Genomic DNA, 14670 nt, shown 5'->3' with positions numbered 1-14670 from the left:
ATCAGGTAGGAATGCTTGTGGATTACAGTCATCCTGCCTGCACAAAGAGCTACATCTTCCCGGTGCCAAGCTCCGTGTACTTCATGTGCTACTGAACAGCTTCAATGGAGACCAGAAGCCTCCAGTCTGACCCCAGACCGTGCTCAGTCTCAAAGCCTTGCTCCAATACTGTCTGTTCTGAGCAGCCTCTCAGATGCCCACCCTTACTCCATTCTTCCTGTCATTGGGGCTAGGTGGGCCCTCACCTACCTGTCCCATGCACTTGGGGCAGGGCATAGCCCTGTGCCCACAGGCCTGCTATCACCTCTGTCCTGTCCTAGGAACCAGGTGTCACCTCAGGTTAGCAGAGAACTGAGCACATGCTAAGTAATACCTAGCACTGGCCAGGGGCCAGGAAATGGGCACACTCATACATGGTTGGTGGGGTCGTAAACTGACCCACCTTCCTGGAAGGCAATCTGGCAGTATCTACAAAAATGTAAAATGCAGGGCTGGCCAGTTAGCTCAGTTGGTTAGAGCTCAGTGTTGCAACACCAAGGTCAAGGGTTTGGATCCCTGTACCAGCCAGCCACCAAAAAAAATGTTAAATGCACATTCTTTTTGTCCTAACAGTTCCACTTCTAGGAATTTATTCTACAGGCACACTGCAATAGCAGGCTTCCTTTTGAATAAATAAAAAGGGATATACATGCATTAATGTATGACAAAAGATCATTCATTCATTTACTCCACAAATATTTATGAAGCTCTGACTATGTACTAGGTACTGTTGTAGATACTGAGAATACAGCATTGAAAAGACGGGGTTTATATTCTAGTTGCAGTGTAGGACAGTCAACAAATAAATATATGCCACCAGCTATGCTAAGGAAAAGACATCTCATCTACCCATTGACAGAATGGGACTTTTTTCCTCATAACACTTTTTTTATCAACACATATATACATAAATATCTAAGGCCAAATAGGGAGACTACTCACATGTGATCAACATCACTGAAGTGTGAGTTTCTGCCCTTTGAGTATCTTCTCAGTTCCCCAAATCTACTCTATGAATCACTTTAGAAATTGGGGGGAGAGGTGGAGAAGAAAATGTCGATCACTGAACACAAGCCCTGAGTCTCCTCCTCACTGACCCTTGCTCTTCTGGGCTTCCATTATTGATCCTTCTACTTCTCAGCAGCTTGTTGAGAACCTACATTCATCCAATGCCCACCACTATTTGGTGACCACCCACCATGTGTCAGGTACTGGGGAAATAACTGAGAGGCCATGTGGTTCCTACGCCCAGAGCACTCTCAGTCCAGTGCAGGAGACAGGCAAGAGCAATGACAATTCACATACAATGTGACTAGGGCCAGGAAGGGAGCAAAGGATGCTATGGGAAGAGGGACAAGGAAATGACAGTTCAGCTAAGACCTGAGGCTGAATAGAAGTTAGCAGGGGAGGAAAGGGTGCTGCTGACAGAGGACAGAGACAAGTTGTGCTTAAACTCTAAAAAGACTAGTATGGCTGCATCAGAATGTGTAAAAGTAGTGCCTCGGTGCCTGCCCTGGGACCTGGAGCATGGAGAAGGGGACTGGACCCCCCCCTCCCACCACCAGGCACCCCGTGCCAGTGCCCCAGGGTCCACACGGGTACCCGGGTTATGGAGCCAGGGGCCAGACCCCCCTCCCACAACTAGGCACCCCATGCCAGCACCTTGGGGCCTGCCCTGGCACCTGGGGCACGGAGAAGGAGACTGGTCCCCCCCCCCCACAACCAGGCACACTGTGCCAGCACCTCGGGACCCACTCAGGGACCTGGGGCATGGAACCAGGGATCAGACAATCTCCACAACCAGGCACACTGCCAGCAACACAGAGCAGGCCAAAAGCATCTCCTCTATGTGGGTGGCCCACCACAGCCACTATGATAACCATGGCCGCCGTGAAGGTGGCTAGATGCCACACAACCACCATGCAGATGGTCTGCCAGCCATTGGAGTAAGATGACACAAGGAGAGTCACCAGCAGAGATAAAGAAAAGAGGAGGATGTCTGTCTCCACAGAGCCCATTTCATAGTGACGGAAGAGACATCTGCTCTATGATAATATTGGGGGACCTGATCACGCCTCTCAGTGTTGGGACAGATCATTTAGGCAGCAAATCAACAAAGTAACCATTATTCCTTCAGAGGGAGAGAAGAAATCTAGGGTGATTAGAGGGGGGAGGGGGAGGGGGAGAGGAAGGGGGATGGGGCGGGATTGGACAAGAGGCATAAAGAATAATTGCAATTTGTAACAATATATATGCTCGTAATATTGATTTAATCAACATATCTCAATGTTGAACCCCCAAAATATATATAATCAATTTTGATTCAATAAAAATTTTAAATTAAAAAATAAAAAAAAATTTTTTAAAAAGAATGTGTAAAAGGGTTAATGTGAAAAGTTAGAGAAGTGCATAGGCCCAACAAAGGATCAAGGACCATGACAACAATTGTGAAAAGAAAAAGAAAACAAAACAAAGCACAAGGAAACCACGGAATAGTTTTAAGCAAAGGAGAGATATAACTGGATTTTCATGTTACAAACATGCAGAAGTGATTGGGCATGGGGGGCAGCAAAGCTAAAGGCAGAGACACCAGTCGTAGGAGGCAGCAAGTCACAGAAACCCCAGGAAGAAATGACAGCGGCTGGGACTAGGCGGGGTTGAGCAGATTTGAGGTAATCAAGAAACTGGATTGATGCGACACAGAAATCAACTGTCCATCTGTCCATCTGTCTGTTGTCTGTGGAAGAAGAAGGTGGAGTCAAGTGTCCCACCCAGCCCTCCACTTGCTCAGCCTTCCCTTTCATTGCCTTGCCTCCATACTAAGGCCTGATCTCCCTTTTAATTGTGATGTGAGGATCTTATCAGTCCACTCCGCTTTGTTGTCCCCTTCCCAGCTCCTCTGGCAGACAAGGAAGGAAAGAGAACCAGAAAGATGTAGTTGAAGTATCTCAGGGTGGTGGAATCCCATCAAAAAAGGGAAGTGTTGGTGGTCAGTCCCTCCTGCCGGATCTGCCAGGGCTATGCTGGGACAACAGGTAAGTCTGGGATCTGGAAGTACTCTGCTCACCAAATCCACCCACTGCCACTCCCTCGGGCCAGACTGGCAAAACACCTCCCCCCACCCCAAACCATTCTGAGACAGCGATGCCAGCTGCCGCCTCTCCTCCGGCTGTTCCCTCTCTCCAGCAGGGCAGCATCTAAAGGCTTCTGGAGGAGTCTTAGCATCTCAGTCCTCCCAGAAGCTGCCAACCTTTCTGTCCCAGTCCCCTGAGAGATGTTCTCCATTCAGTGTCATCTAGCCCTGCATCTCCTAAATGCCTCTTTACCAAACTCCAGCAGCTCCTGGCAGTGATGAGTTCCCAATGGATCCCTCAGAGCCCCCTAGGAGGCTGGAAGTGGGGAGGGGACACCTCCACCCTTTTCCACTGGCACCACACTCACCGCATCTTCTTGTGGCTGCTCCTACACGAATGTCCAGTTCAGATCCCTCCCAAAATGGTTCCTCCAGTCCTCCAAAAGCTTCCCTTCTCAGAAGTGCCACAGAACACGGGCAGAGCCACACACTCAAGAACTCAACTGTGCATGAACATTTACAGTTCTCTGCAGTATTCTATGCAAACTAGCCTCCTCTGCCAGCCTGGAAGCTTCTGAAGGGCAGAAACCACATTACCTACTTCTCAGAATCCCCTCATCTAGCAAATTTGTTATTATTATCAGACTGCATCTACTCCACCCCCCTGCTCCAAACTTTGGGTGCCTCCTGACAGGACTTCATGAGGTGCTGCCTTTTCTGCCATTCAATATACATGTACTGAGCACTGACTGTACAGCAGGGCCTATGCTACAGCAGCCATATTCAGCTCATCAGAGGAAAGTTATTCAGAGTTCATCAGAAATACCTGATACTGCCTGGGCCTTAAAGGATGTCACACGGGAAGTGACACCTTCTGTAAGTAGTAAGTGCTCCAGCAAAGGTGTGTAAAAAGAAGTACCACTGATAGGGGTGTAGAACTGGTGGGGCAACCTGGCAGAGCCAATCACCATTTTATAAACACATCTACTCTACTATTCCACCCACCTAGTCTGTGTTACACTCATACAGGAATATAAGAATATTCACTGCAGCCTTTTTTTTTTTTTGGCAGCTGGCAGGTATTTGCAGTACTTTGGATAGGCAAAAACTGGAAACAATCTAGAAGTCCACCAACAGGGGTCTAACTAAATAAATTATGGCACAAACATCCACTGGAATGCTATATAGTTAATGAAAATAATGAAAAAGAGTCTCTGTGCTGACACAAAAGGAACACCAAAACACATGATTATGTGAAAAAAGTCACAAAATGATACATATGTATGATCTCCTATATTACACACATACACAACTTGAACTATTTTTATAGCAATAACAGTTGGAGAGGAGAGTTGAAGAGAATAGAAAAGGGAAAAAAGGGGACTTTCCCTTTCACTCACACATACATTTCTGAGATGCTCCAATTTTTACTAATGTAACAGAACAAAAGAAAACAAAAGTACAAGGTAAATGATGATGCCAGAGCCTAGACAAGAAAGGGCCTAACTGGGTGCTCCCCACAAGTTCCTCTCAAATTCTGAGAAGGGTCACTAAGTGAGGGTATAAACAAACATCTTTTCTACCGGTGGTCTCAAAGATGAGAAGGTGGTGTGGTGGGCGCTGTAGGGTACACTAGCATGAAGTGCCAGACAACCAGGACTCAGTCCAAGCTCTACTATGACTGACTGAGTGACCATGGGCAGGGCACAGTGGTTCCCTGGACCAGTTTTCTCATCTGTACTGGGTGGCAGAGAGGTACAGAGCATGGGCTTGAAAGTCTACAGACCAGCCCTGCTACTCACCTGCTGTGATCCTAAATAAATCACTCTTTCTCTCAATCCTGTTTCCTCTTCTGATTTTTTTAAGGGGGGGGGGGAATAATATCATTTAATATCATTTATCCTCCCAGAATGTTGCAAGAATTAAATGATAGCACATACTAAGGTGTTTAACACAGTAACCAGCACATGACAGATGCTCAATAAATAGCGGTTGCTATCATTATTGCTGAGTGAGGTAACCACATTGGCTCTGCCCTACATAATGGGGTATTGAGATACCACACAACTAATATCCCCAGTGTGGTTGGGAGAATTGTAGGATACTCTATTTATCCTATAGACAAAATTCTAATCAATTGTTTATTTGGGTCCCCATTTCAATTAGATAGGAAACAGCAAATCAAAAGGGAAAAGATGGGCTGTTAGAAGCAAGTGCTGACAACTACTGCCTAATAATATCCCAGCCCAGGAACTCTCAGACTCCCGGTGGCCCATCTCTGGATCCCTTCAAGTCCTCACCCATCTCTGATCCCCAGGCTCCTCAGGGTACTCTCTGCAAATGGACCCACACTCCTCAAGGTCACAAAACTCAGCCCAGCTCCTCAGACTCTTCCATTCATCACCCAAGGCACATCTCTTTCCCAAGCTACTCCACAAACCAAGGGGTACTTTCCCAAAACCTGCCACATCTTCCTCCAGTGTCCCTCAGAGATGCCTCCTCACACTGCCTTCCTGCTCTACAAAATGCTCCCCACAATGCATCACCCCAGGTTACTCCCAGATGCCTATGTCCTCATCCCAGGTGCCCTCATCTCCACAACGGACATGACTGAGCCCCAACTCCAGTTCAGGGCTCTCCACCTGACATTCTACACACACCTCACAGCTCAGGGCCATCGCTCCCACTCTTCCACACTCCCAAACTGTCACTTCTACTCTCAAGCTATCCCACCCAGGGTACTAGGATACATTCTCCGCCCTGCCCAGGTTCCCCCTTCCCCTTCCCTGCACTCTGCAGCCTCACATGCCCGGGCTCCTAAAATTACTTCCTCAGAGACGAGGGCACACACCTTCATCCTGGGACCCCTCGAAACCCTCCTCCCACTCCCAGAGTCTTCACACATCCATCTTTCTGTTCCTCCCATACAAACACCCTGAAACACTCCCCATCGCAGGCTCCGAGGCTTCCTCTGCCTACTCCTCCCGGATCCCCACCCGGAATCCGCTCTTGCCCGCAGCAGGTCCCATGTCCCCCCCAGACGCCCCCTCTATCCCACTCGGAGCACTAATATCAGAATCCACCTCCAACCCGCACCTGGTCGGGGACAGGGACAAAGGATGGGAGTCTCTCGCCACCCTGCAAGCTTTTGCTTACTCCCATAGGAAACCACTCACGTATTTCCAGCATCTCTCCAACTCCTCCCAGCACCCTTTCAAGAGTCTCTTAGGCTCCCCTCCGGGCCCCGAGTCGCCTCTCTCAGGAGCCCCTCTGCCTGTGCGTTCACTCCCACTCCCACTTCCAGCCGGTTCTGGTCCCTCCGCCTATTCCTCTCGGCCGATTCCGGCCGATCCCTCCCGCCGCCGGGTCCTTCCACTCCCACCTCGAGCAGTCCCAGCCCCTCCCGTCCCCGGGTCCCCTCAGGACACCCCCGAGACGGCCCCTTACTCGCTCTCCGGGACCTTCGCGGTCCCCTCCCGCCCCCCTCCGGCCGTCCCGGCGGCCATTGTTCCAAGATGGCGGCGGCGGCAGCGGCGGCGGCGGGTGAGGCCGGGCCGGGTGCGGGTTCGGGGGTCCCGGGCGGTGCTCACCTGCAACTCAGCGCGCTCGGCCTCCCAGCGGGCCTTCTCGGCTTCAAAGCGCGCCCACTCGTGCTGGATAAAGTGCAGGATCCCAGGCAGGCTCAGGGGCTCCGGGCCCGCCGTTGGCCCGGGGCTGCCTCCGCCGCCGCCTCCCTTACCTGCTGAGCCGGGCCCGGGGACAGGGGTAGATACCGGGGCCGCTCCAGTCGGGCCGGGGCCCGCACCGGAGCCGAGCGGGCGACTGGAGGAGGCGGCGGCGGCGACCGCGGCGGCGGCTCGCTCCTCCATCATGGAGGCCCCGGGGCCGGCCCGCGCGCCCGCCGAGCCTCGCGCGCCTGCGCGGCCGCGCTAACCTCCGCGCGCACCCTCGGCGGGGGGCGGGGGCGGGGGCGGGGAGGGCGAGCATGAGGCCCGGCGCCAGCCTCGCCCACCCAGGTCGACCCTGAAGGCGCGCACGTGCGTGTAGGAGGACAGGGGTGGGGTGGGGTGGGGTGGGGGCGCGCGCGCCCCGAAAAGAGCAAAGGAGACCCAGGCTCTCGCGACGGTCGCCCTCGCAGGAGCGACACTTTGCGCTCCTTTTCTCTCGCTGCGTCCCGAAGAAAGAGCCTTACCCTTCCAGACCCAAATACCACTCTTCTCAACACTCTTTGAAAGAAGAAAGGGTGCCCGCCAGGGGTGGTTTCAGCAATGGCCCCATCCTCTCTGATTCCTGGACCAGGTCGGTTGTCGTGGTAACCCTTCCCCAGCCTGAAGCCCCCCGAGTCTGCCCTCCCCTCCACTTTTGTGGTTATGGAGCCCCAAACCTCTGCCATCTTTACATCAGGAGGAGGTTGCTAAGGTAACCTAAGTCCCTGATGGTCCTTCCGCCCCTACCATCATCAGTTACTATAGCAACCTCACCTAGCACTCAGGTAGAAAGGACCCCAGCCCCAAGGACACTGATCTCTAAGAGAAACACCTCTTCCCCATAGCATCCAGTTGGCATTACCGTGGTAACCATCTCCCCTTCCCATGGTGGGAGGTCCATGGACCAAACCAACAAGGTGTATTTATTTAGAGGAGGAGATGCTCTGCTGAGGGGCAGTTGCTATGGTTACAGGGAAGTGAGAAATAGGCAAGATCAAGTCCTGGTTACTATGGTAACAGGACAGCCCCCTATTAGTGACCCTAGGAACCAGGCCCACCTTGGTAGGGAATATTTTAGGATTATCTCGTGGGGGTGGAGTGTCTAGGGAAAGGGTTGTTATGGTTACAGTTTTTGTCACTTCTAGCCCTACCTTTTCGGGACACGTTCATGAGAGAGGGATGGTTACAGGTTGCTTTGACAGCTTACATCTCTTCCGCCCACCCCACTCCTGAGACCCCCCCCTCAGGTGGTGCCCGAGCTTATGGAACTTCAAAAGAAAGTATTCCCTGACCTTCTAGTTGTCACTTTTGTGGGTAGAGTGAAATTGTGCTCTGTTGGGCAGATTTGGAATTTCTGGTTTTGTTGTGCTGATTGGGGTTTTCTGGTTCTCCTTCCCTCAGCAGTGCACCTGAGCTGGGCTGGAACTGCCTCCCTAGAACTCCCTCAGCCTGCAACCTAGAAGGTAAGAAGTCCCTGAGCGTCACCAGCACTTACATGGAAACTACTCTTTCCTCATCCCCAAAGGCTTTCCCACCATATCTCAATTTTTTCTACCCATTCTACATAAATGGGGACTGAGACTCAGGCTGGGAGAACCCAGGCCTGAAGCGAATCTGTATCCACTTACATTCTTTTGTGGGGAATAGAGAAACAGATTAGGTCTCAGCTTAACTGTCCTCTCCTTCCCTGACCACCTTTTCTAAAGCAAGCCCCCTGTTTTCTTCTCTCATGCCCTCTGCTGGTTTCCTGCCCTTTCTATAAGTTGGTTTTTGTCTGTCTCATATCTGGAGGGCAGACCCAATGACTACCTTGTTCATCCAGTGTCCTTAAAACACAGGGTCTGGCACAGAGAGCACTCGATAAAGATAAATATCTGTTGACTTAATGAGTTGAATTCATCAATTAATGTGCCATACTGAACTTTGGAAGCACCTGTCAGGTTATGGGTAGGGAAGGCTCACCAGAGATGGATTGGGAGTTGGGTTGTCTGAGTGGACCCAAGAAAGACAGCAGAGTTTATTGTTTTAAAGCATGACTCTGAAGCCAGCATTATAGATCAAAACCTGGGTGTACCACATCCCAGCTGTGACCTTGAGCAAGTGACTTTGCCTCTCTGTGTCTCAGTTTCCTAATCTTAAATGTGATCATAACATGAGGATGAAATGAGTGAAAACGTATAAAGTGCTGGGCTGACTGGTTAGCTCAGTTGGTTAAAGCATGGTGTTATAACACCAAGGTCAAGAGATCAGATCCCTGTACCGGCCAGCCGCCAAAAGAAAAAAAATAAATAAATACATATAATGCACTTAGAACAGGGCCTGGCACATTGTGAGCTGCTAAAATTGTTGATATTATCATACTGATTCAGAAAAATGTAGAACATTCAGAACTTCAAAATCGTCATTTCAGCCATCTTGCCCCAATGAAGGGGTTTGTAGCTCTTACAGTTTGACGAAACCAAGATTGACCCTAGATGATTCCTTTCTCCTTCTCCATTGTCCTCATACCCTCACCAGCAGGTGGCACCTCCTTATCTGGCCATCAAACCTGTTGGTGTCTGAGGACCCAATGTCTGTCCTCTGCCCTCCTGGGCATCTCCTGGCCGAGTCAGCCAGACAGAGTGCGGCAAGAGCCAGGGCCTTGCGGATGAAGTCCTGGGTTCTGGTCCCTGCATTCTTCCCATGTCTGAGCCACATGTTCCCCATCTTAACAATTCAAGTCACTCGTTCATTCAATACATATTTATTGGGCTGGCCTGTGGCTCACTTGGGAGAGTGTGGTGCTGATAACACCAAGGCCACGGGTTCAGATCTCTATATAGGGATGGCCAGTTATCTCACTTCGGAGAGCGTGGTACTGACAACGCCAAGTCAAGGGTTAAGATCCCCTTACCGGTCATCTTTAAAAAAAAAAAAAAAAAACATTTATTGAGCACCTACTATGTGCCAGGCACTGAGCTGTGCTCTGGAGATACAGCAGAGAACAAAACAGACAAAATAGATTTCTGCCTTTGATGAGGTCTCCAACAGTAAACAAAATAAGTAAAATCCATGTGATAACTAGTAGGGGAGAAAAATAACGTAGGGACAGGAAATACGAAGTATGTGGGTGATATAGGGAGATGCATTTTTAAATAGGATGCCAAAGGAAGGTCTCACTGGAAAGTGACATTTGAGCAAAGACCTGAGGGCCATGGGGGCGGAGCCATGCAGATACCTGGGGGAAGAGCATCCAGACAGAGATAACAGGCATTTGTGCAGCTGGAATGTTCCAGGTGTGTTTGAAGAATGGGGTTTGGTGGCTAGGGTGGCTGGAGCTGACTGAGCAAGTAGGAAAGGATAGAACATCATGTAGGGCCTTGTGGACCATGGTGAGGATATTGGCTTTTCCTTTGAGTGAGATGTGACCCACAGAAAGGTTTAAGCAGAGGCAGGACAGGATCTAATTAGAGTTTTAACAGGATCCCTCTGGGCACTGAGTGGGGAACATACTGTAGGGGACAGGGCAGTAGCAGGAGGACAGTCTCTTACTCTGACTTTCCAGGATTTGAAGATTTTAAAACTAAGGGTGTCATCTGTGCTACTGTGTACCTCAACTGTAAGACTCTAAGTTTTTTTTTGTTTTTGTTTTTGTTTGTTTTTTTTTTAAGATGACCAGTAAGGGGATCTTAACCCTCAACTTGATGTTGTCAGCACCACACTCTCCCAAGTGAGCTAACCAGCCATCCCTATATAGGGATCCAAACCTGTGGCTTTGGTGTTATCAACACCACACTCTCCCAAGTGAGCCACGGGCTGGCCTTAAGACTCTAAGATTTTTAAGCGCCTGAAGATTCTGTGGTTCTAAAGCTTCCTGCCCTGCAATGATGTGAGTTCCATGAGGGCTAGGATGTTGTCTGTGTCTCTGTGTCCTTTGCTGTATCCCCTGGTGCCTAAAACAGTAGCTGGCATGTTGTAGAAGTTTAAGAAATAGATGTTGAAGGATTGAAGGAAAGAAGGATCAATCTGAGGTCCAGAAGGCAGTTGCAAGTTTCTAAAGATTAGAGTCACTCCTAAAGTGCAATTCAGATTCAGGCTCGATCATAGAAGGGCAAGTAGGACTGGAGTGGGAAAAGAGGAAAGGGGGATAGGAGAGCATTCTTGACTTGCAAGAGAGAGAGAGAGACAAGGAGGGAGGAAGACAAGGGCAGGGCCCAAGGCACATTGCAGTAGGGCAGAGTTTGGCTCCAGGGTCCTGTGTGGACTTTATAGACACATGGAAACCCTGATCCTGGCCATCATTTTTTCACTGAGTGCATTCTCAGTATCTGGCCATATGCTGGGGACACAGCAGTGACTGAGACAGCACTAGCTGTGCTCTCCCAGGTCTCATGGTCTAGTGGGGCGGACAGATCCATCTCTACACAGTGACAAACTGCATTGGAGCCTGGGGTGGGGGAAGCCTAGAGGAGGCTCCTGACCCAACTGGGATTCAAGGAGGGCTTCCTGGAGGCATCTGAGCTGAGGCCTCAAGCATAAGTAGGAATTCTCTAGAAGAGGTATGAGGAGAAGGGGTGTTCAAGAGACAGAAGGAACAGAATGCACAATCACTTAGAAATAAGACCTGTTTGAGAAAAAGCTCAGGGCAACTTTGAGAGTCTAAGGGAGGCATGATAAGAGACAAGGCGGGAATGGTGAGCAGGCAAGTAGAATGGTGTAAGGAACTTAGATTTTCTCCCCCCATACTGGGGGGCCATGGGAAATTCTGAGCAGGGGAGGGAAAGGTCAGATTTGTGCTTTAGGAAGACCCCTCTGGATAGCAAGAGGAGGAGACTTAGCCAGGAGACCAGGGGGAAGTGAGGTGGGAATCTGGGTGGACCTGGATTGAGGGGGGAGCTGTGGAAAAGGGTCAGAAGTATTTAGGAGGTAGGAAGATTCGGTGGGTCTCCAGTACGCCCTGTCTCTGGGAGAGGCAGAAACCCATAGAAGTCCTTCATGGGGAAACTTTTTTTGAGCACCTGCGTGTAACCCAGAAAGAACTACATCTCCTGTTTTGGAGACCAGCCAAATCTTCACAGTTGTGAAGGGACATCTGGGGCTTGCTTGGAAGTATGGCCAATGAATGGGGAAGGGTTGTGTCCTAATGTTGGCAGCCTTTTTTGATGCGACTCATTCCACTTTAATAAAAAATTTTTTAATTGTAATAAAATACACATAACATAAAATTACCATCTTAACCATTTTTTAAGTGCACAGTTCAGTAGTGTTAAGTACATTCACATTGCTGTGCAAGCAAACTCCAGAACTTTTTCATCTTGCAAAATTGAAACTCTATATCCATTAAACAATTCTCTCTTTTCCCTTCCCCCCCAGCCCCTGCCAACCACCATTCTGTTTTCTGTCTCTATGAGTTTGACCACTCCATTTAAAAATTAAGTCTTCTGACTTTTTTTTCTTTCTTTTTTTTTTTTTTTTGGTGGCTGGCGGTATGGTGATTTTTTTTTTTTTTTTTTTTAATTTAAACATTTCTGGCATTTTTTGAAAAAACAAAATGATCTACCTAACCATCAGGAAGGTGACCGGATGGCACAGGATTTGAGGAAGTGAAAAGGAGGCAGTAGGGGAGGAGCTTGAGAGTAATAATTGGGGGATGCAGCATCAGCTTACCCTGGAGCCAGGGCAGGGTGTTGGTGGAAATGGAGGGAGAATCACGAGTGTCTTCCTGGAGGAGGCAGTGATAGAGAGGAAAGTTCAAGTTGGATTTAGGAATGAGATTGGGGTGTTTATAACTGAACGCAGATCTGAATGAGAAGTTTACAGAGAATAAGCAAAAGGTGGGATTGAACAAGGAAGAAGGCAAGGTAATTCATTTGAAAAAAAACTGAGCACCTAGTGTGTACCTGGCTCTGTGCTAGATGGCACTGGGGACCCAGCAGTGACCGAGACAGGTTCAGGTCCAGCCCTCATGGATCTCACAGTCCAGTGGGGGGCACAGACCCTTCTGTGCACAGTGATGACTTAGAGTGGTCAGGCTGGGGTGGGGGAATCCAGGGGGCTGAAGGAGCCCAGAGGGGATGCATGACCCAATCTGGGAGGGGTCCTAGAGGAGGGGGAAGTCAGAGCTGAAACCAAATAGGGAAAAGAAGAATTGAGAAAGCTGGGGGAGAAGGGCAAGGCTGAGGGTTTGGGGGGCGAGGGGAGAAGCAGTTCTGACAACCAGCTCCAGCCTTCACTTTCATTCCCCTCCCCAGGATGTGCCAGAGGCCCAGCTAGGGCCTGACCTTGGCCCCATGCGTCTCACCCGCTGCCAGGCTGCCCTGGCAGCCGCCATAATTCTCAACCTCCTAGTTCTCTTCTATGTCTCGTGGCTGCAGCACCAGCCCAGAAACTCCCGGGCCCGGAGCCCCCGTCATACATCTGCCACCGGCCCCCGTGTCACTGTCCTGGTGCGGGAGTTCGAGGCCTTTGACAACGCGGTACCTGAGCTGGTAGACTCCTTCCTGCAACAGGACCCAGCCCAGCCCGTGGTGGTGGCGGCCGACACGCTCCCCTACCCGCCCCTGGCCCTCCCCCGCACTCCCAACGTTCGCCTGGCACTGCTCCAGCCCGCCCTGGACCGGCCCTCCACGGCCTCTCGCCCCGAGACCTACGTGGCCACCGAGTTCGTGGCCCTGGTGCCTGACGGGGTGCGGGCCGAGGCCCCTGGCCAGCTGGAGCGCATGGTGGAGGCGCTCCGGGCCGGAAGTGCACGCCTGGTGGCCGCCCCCGTCGCCACAGCCAACCCTGCCAGGTGCCTTGCCCTGAACGTTAGCCTGCGGGAGTGGACCGCCCGCTATGGCCCGGCACCAGCAGCGCCCCGCTGCGATGCCCTAGATGGGGACGCCGTGGTGCTCGTGCGCGCCCGCGACCTCTTCAACCTCTCGGCGCCCCTGGCCCGGCCGGTGAGCACCAGCCTCTTCCTGCAGACCGCCCTTCGCGGCTGGGCGGTACAGCTGCTGGACTGGCCCTTCGCTGCAGCGCGCCAGCCCCCGCTGGCCACGGCTCACGCGCGCTGGAAGGCGGAGCGTGAGGGGCGCGCACGGCGCGAGGCACTGCTCCGCACCCTGGGCATCCGCCTGGTGAGCTGGGAGGGCGGCCGGCTGGAGTGGTTTGGCTGCGGCAAGGAGACCCCGCGCTGCTTCGGCACGGTGGTGGGCGACACGCCAGCCTACCTCTATGAGGATCGCTGGACACCCCCATGCTGCCTGCGCGCGCTGCGCGAGACCGCGCTCTATGTGGTGGGCGTGCTGGAGGCCGCGGGCGTGCGCTACTGGCTGGAGGGCGGCTCGCTGCTGGGGGCAGCCCGCCACGGGGACATCATCCCGTGGGACTACGACGTGGACCTGGGCATCTACCTGGAGGACGTGGGCAACTGCGAGCAGCTGCGGGGGGCTGAAGCCGGCTCTGTGGTGGATGAGCGCGGCTTCGTGTGGGAGAAGGCCGTAGAGGGTGACTTCTTCCGCGTGCAGTACAGCGAGAGTAACCACCTGCACGTGGACCTGTGGCCCTTCTACCCCCGCAACGGGGTCATGACCAAGGACACGTGGCTGGACCACCGGCAGGATGTCGAGTTCCCAGAACACTTCCTGCAGCCTCTGGTGCCCCTGCCCTTTGCCGGCTTCGTGGCACAGGCACCCAACAACTATCGGCGCTTCCTGGAGCTCAAGTTCGGCCCTGGGGTCATCGAGAACCCCGAGTACCCCAATCCAGCACTCCTGAGTTTGACAGGAAGTGGCTGAAGCCATGACACCTGCGCCTGGGCTCGGGGGAACTTTCTGGCACAGGGAGCTGTCCTTTGCCTTTTGGGGTCTATCGATGTGGAGATTTGTTTGA

General features: G+C 51.8%; 2 protein-coding genes across 6 annotated transcripts in view; one reads left to right on the top strand and one right to left on the bottom strand.

Annotated features, from left to right (window-relative positions):
- STRN4 (striatin 4) overlaps positions 1-7002 on the bottom strand; it is a 27092-nt gene extending 20090 nt beyond the window's left edge. For all 3 annotated transcript variants that reach the window (XR_010024654.1, XM_063112093.1, XM_063112094.1), the window contains exon 1: positions 6703-7002. Coding sequence is in view for 2 of the 3 variants with exons in the window: in XM_063112093.1 (XP_062968163.1) it covers positions 6703-6984 (282 nt within the window). In the remaining variant the exon portion in view is untranslated. The remainder of the gene's footprint in view (positions 1-6702) is intronic.
- Positions 6610-14670, top strand: FKRP (fukutin related protein). 3 transcript variants are annotated; one of them, XM_063112099.1, is made up of 3 exons: positions 6610-6655; positions 8221-8282; positions 13050-14670. In XM_063112099.1, exon 3 carries the CDS (start codon positions 13089-13091, stop codon positions 14574-14576), a length of 1488 nt encoding a protein of 495 aa, XP_062968169.1. In that variant the 5' UTR covers positions 6610-6655; positions 8221-8282; positions 13050-13088; the 3' UTR covers positions 14577-14670. The 3 variants fall into 3 exon arrangements, with proteins under 3 accessions (XP_062968169.1, XP_062968170.1, XP_062968168.1); XM_063112100.1 differs by lacking the exon at positions 6610-6655 and adding an exon at positions 7230-7411; XM_063112098.1 differs by lacking the exon at positions 6610-6655 and adding an exon at positions 7230-7531.

This window comes from Cynocephalus volans, chromosome 10, assembly GCF_027409185.1.
Source record: "Cynocephalus volans isolate mCynVol1 chromosome 10, mCynVol1.pri, whole genome shotgun sequence".
NCBI lineage: Eukaryota > Metazoa > Chordata > Mammalia > Dermoptera > Cynocephalidae > Cynocephalus > Cynocephalus volans.
This window is presented reverse-complemented; position numbering and strand designations above follow the sequence as displayed.

Bases quoted from the DNA above. Each gene is read 5' to 3' on its own strand.
- FKRP (XM_063112099.1), top strand. From the start codon at position 13,089: ATGCGTCTCACCCGCTGCCAGGCTGCCCTGGCAGCCGCCATAATTCTC.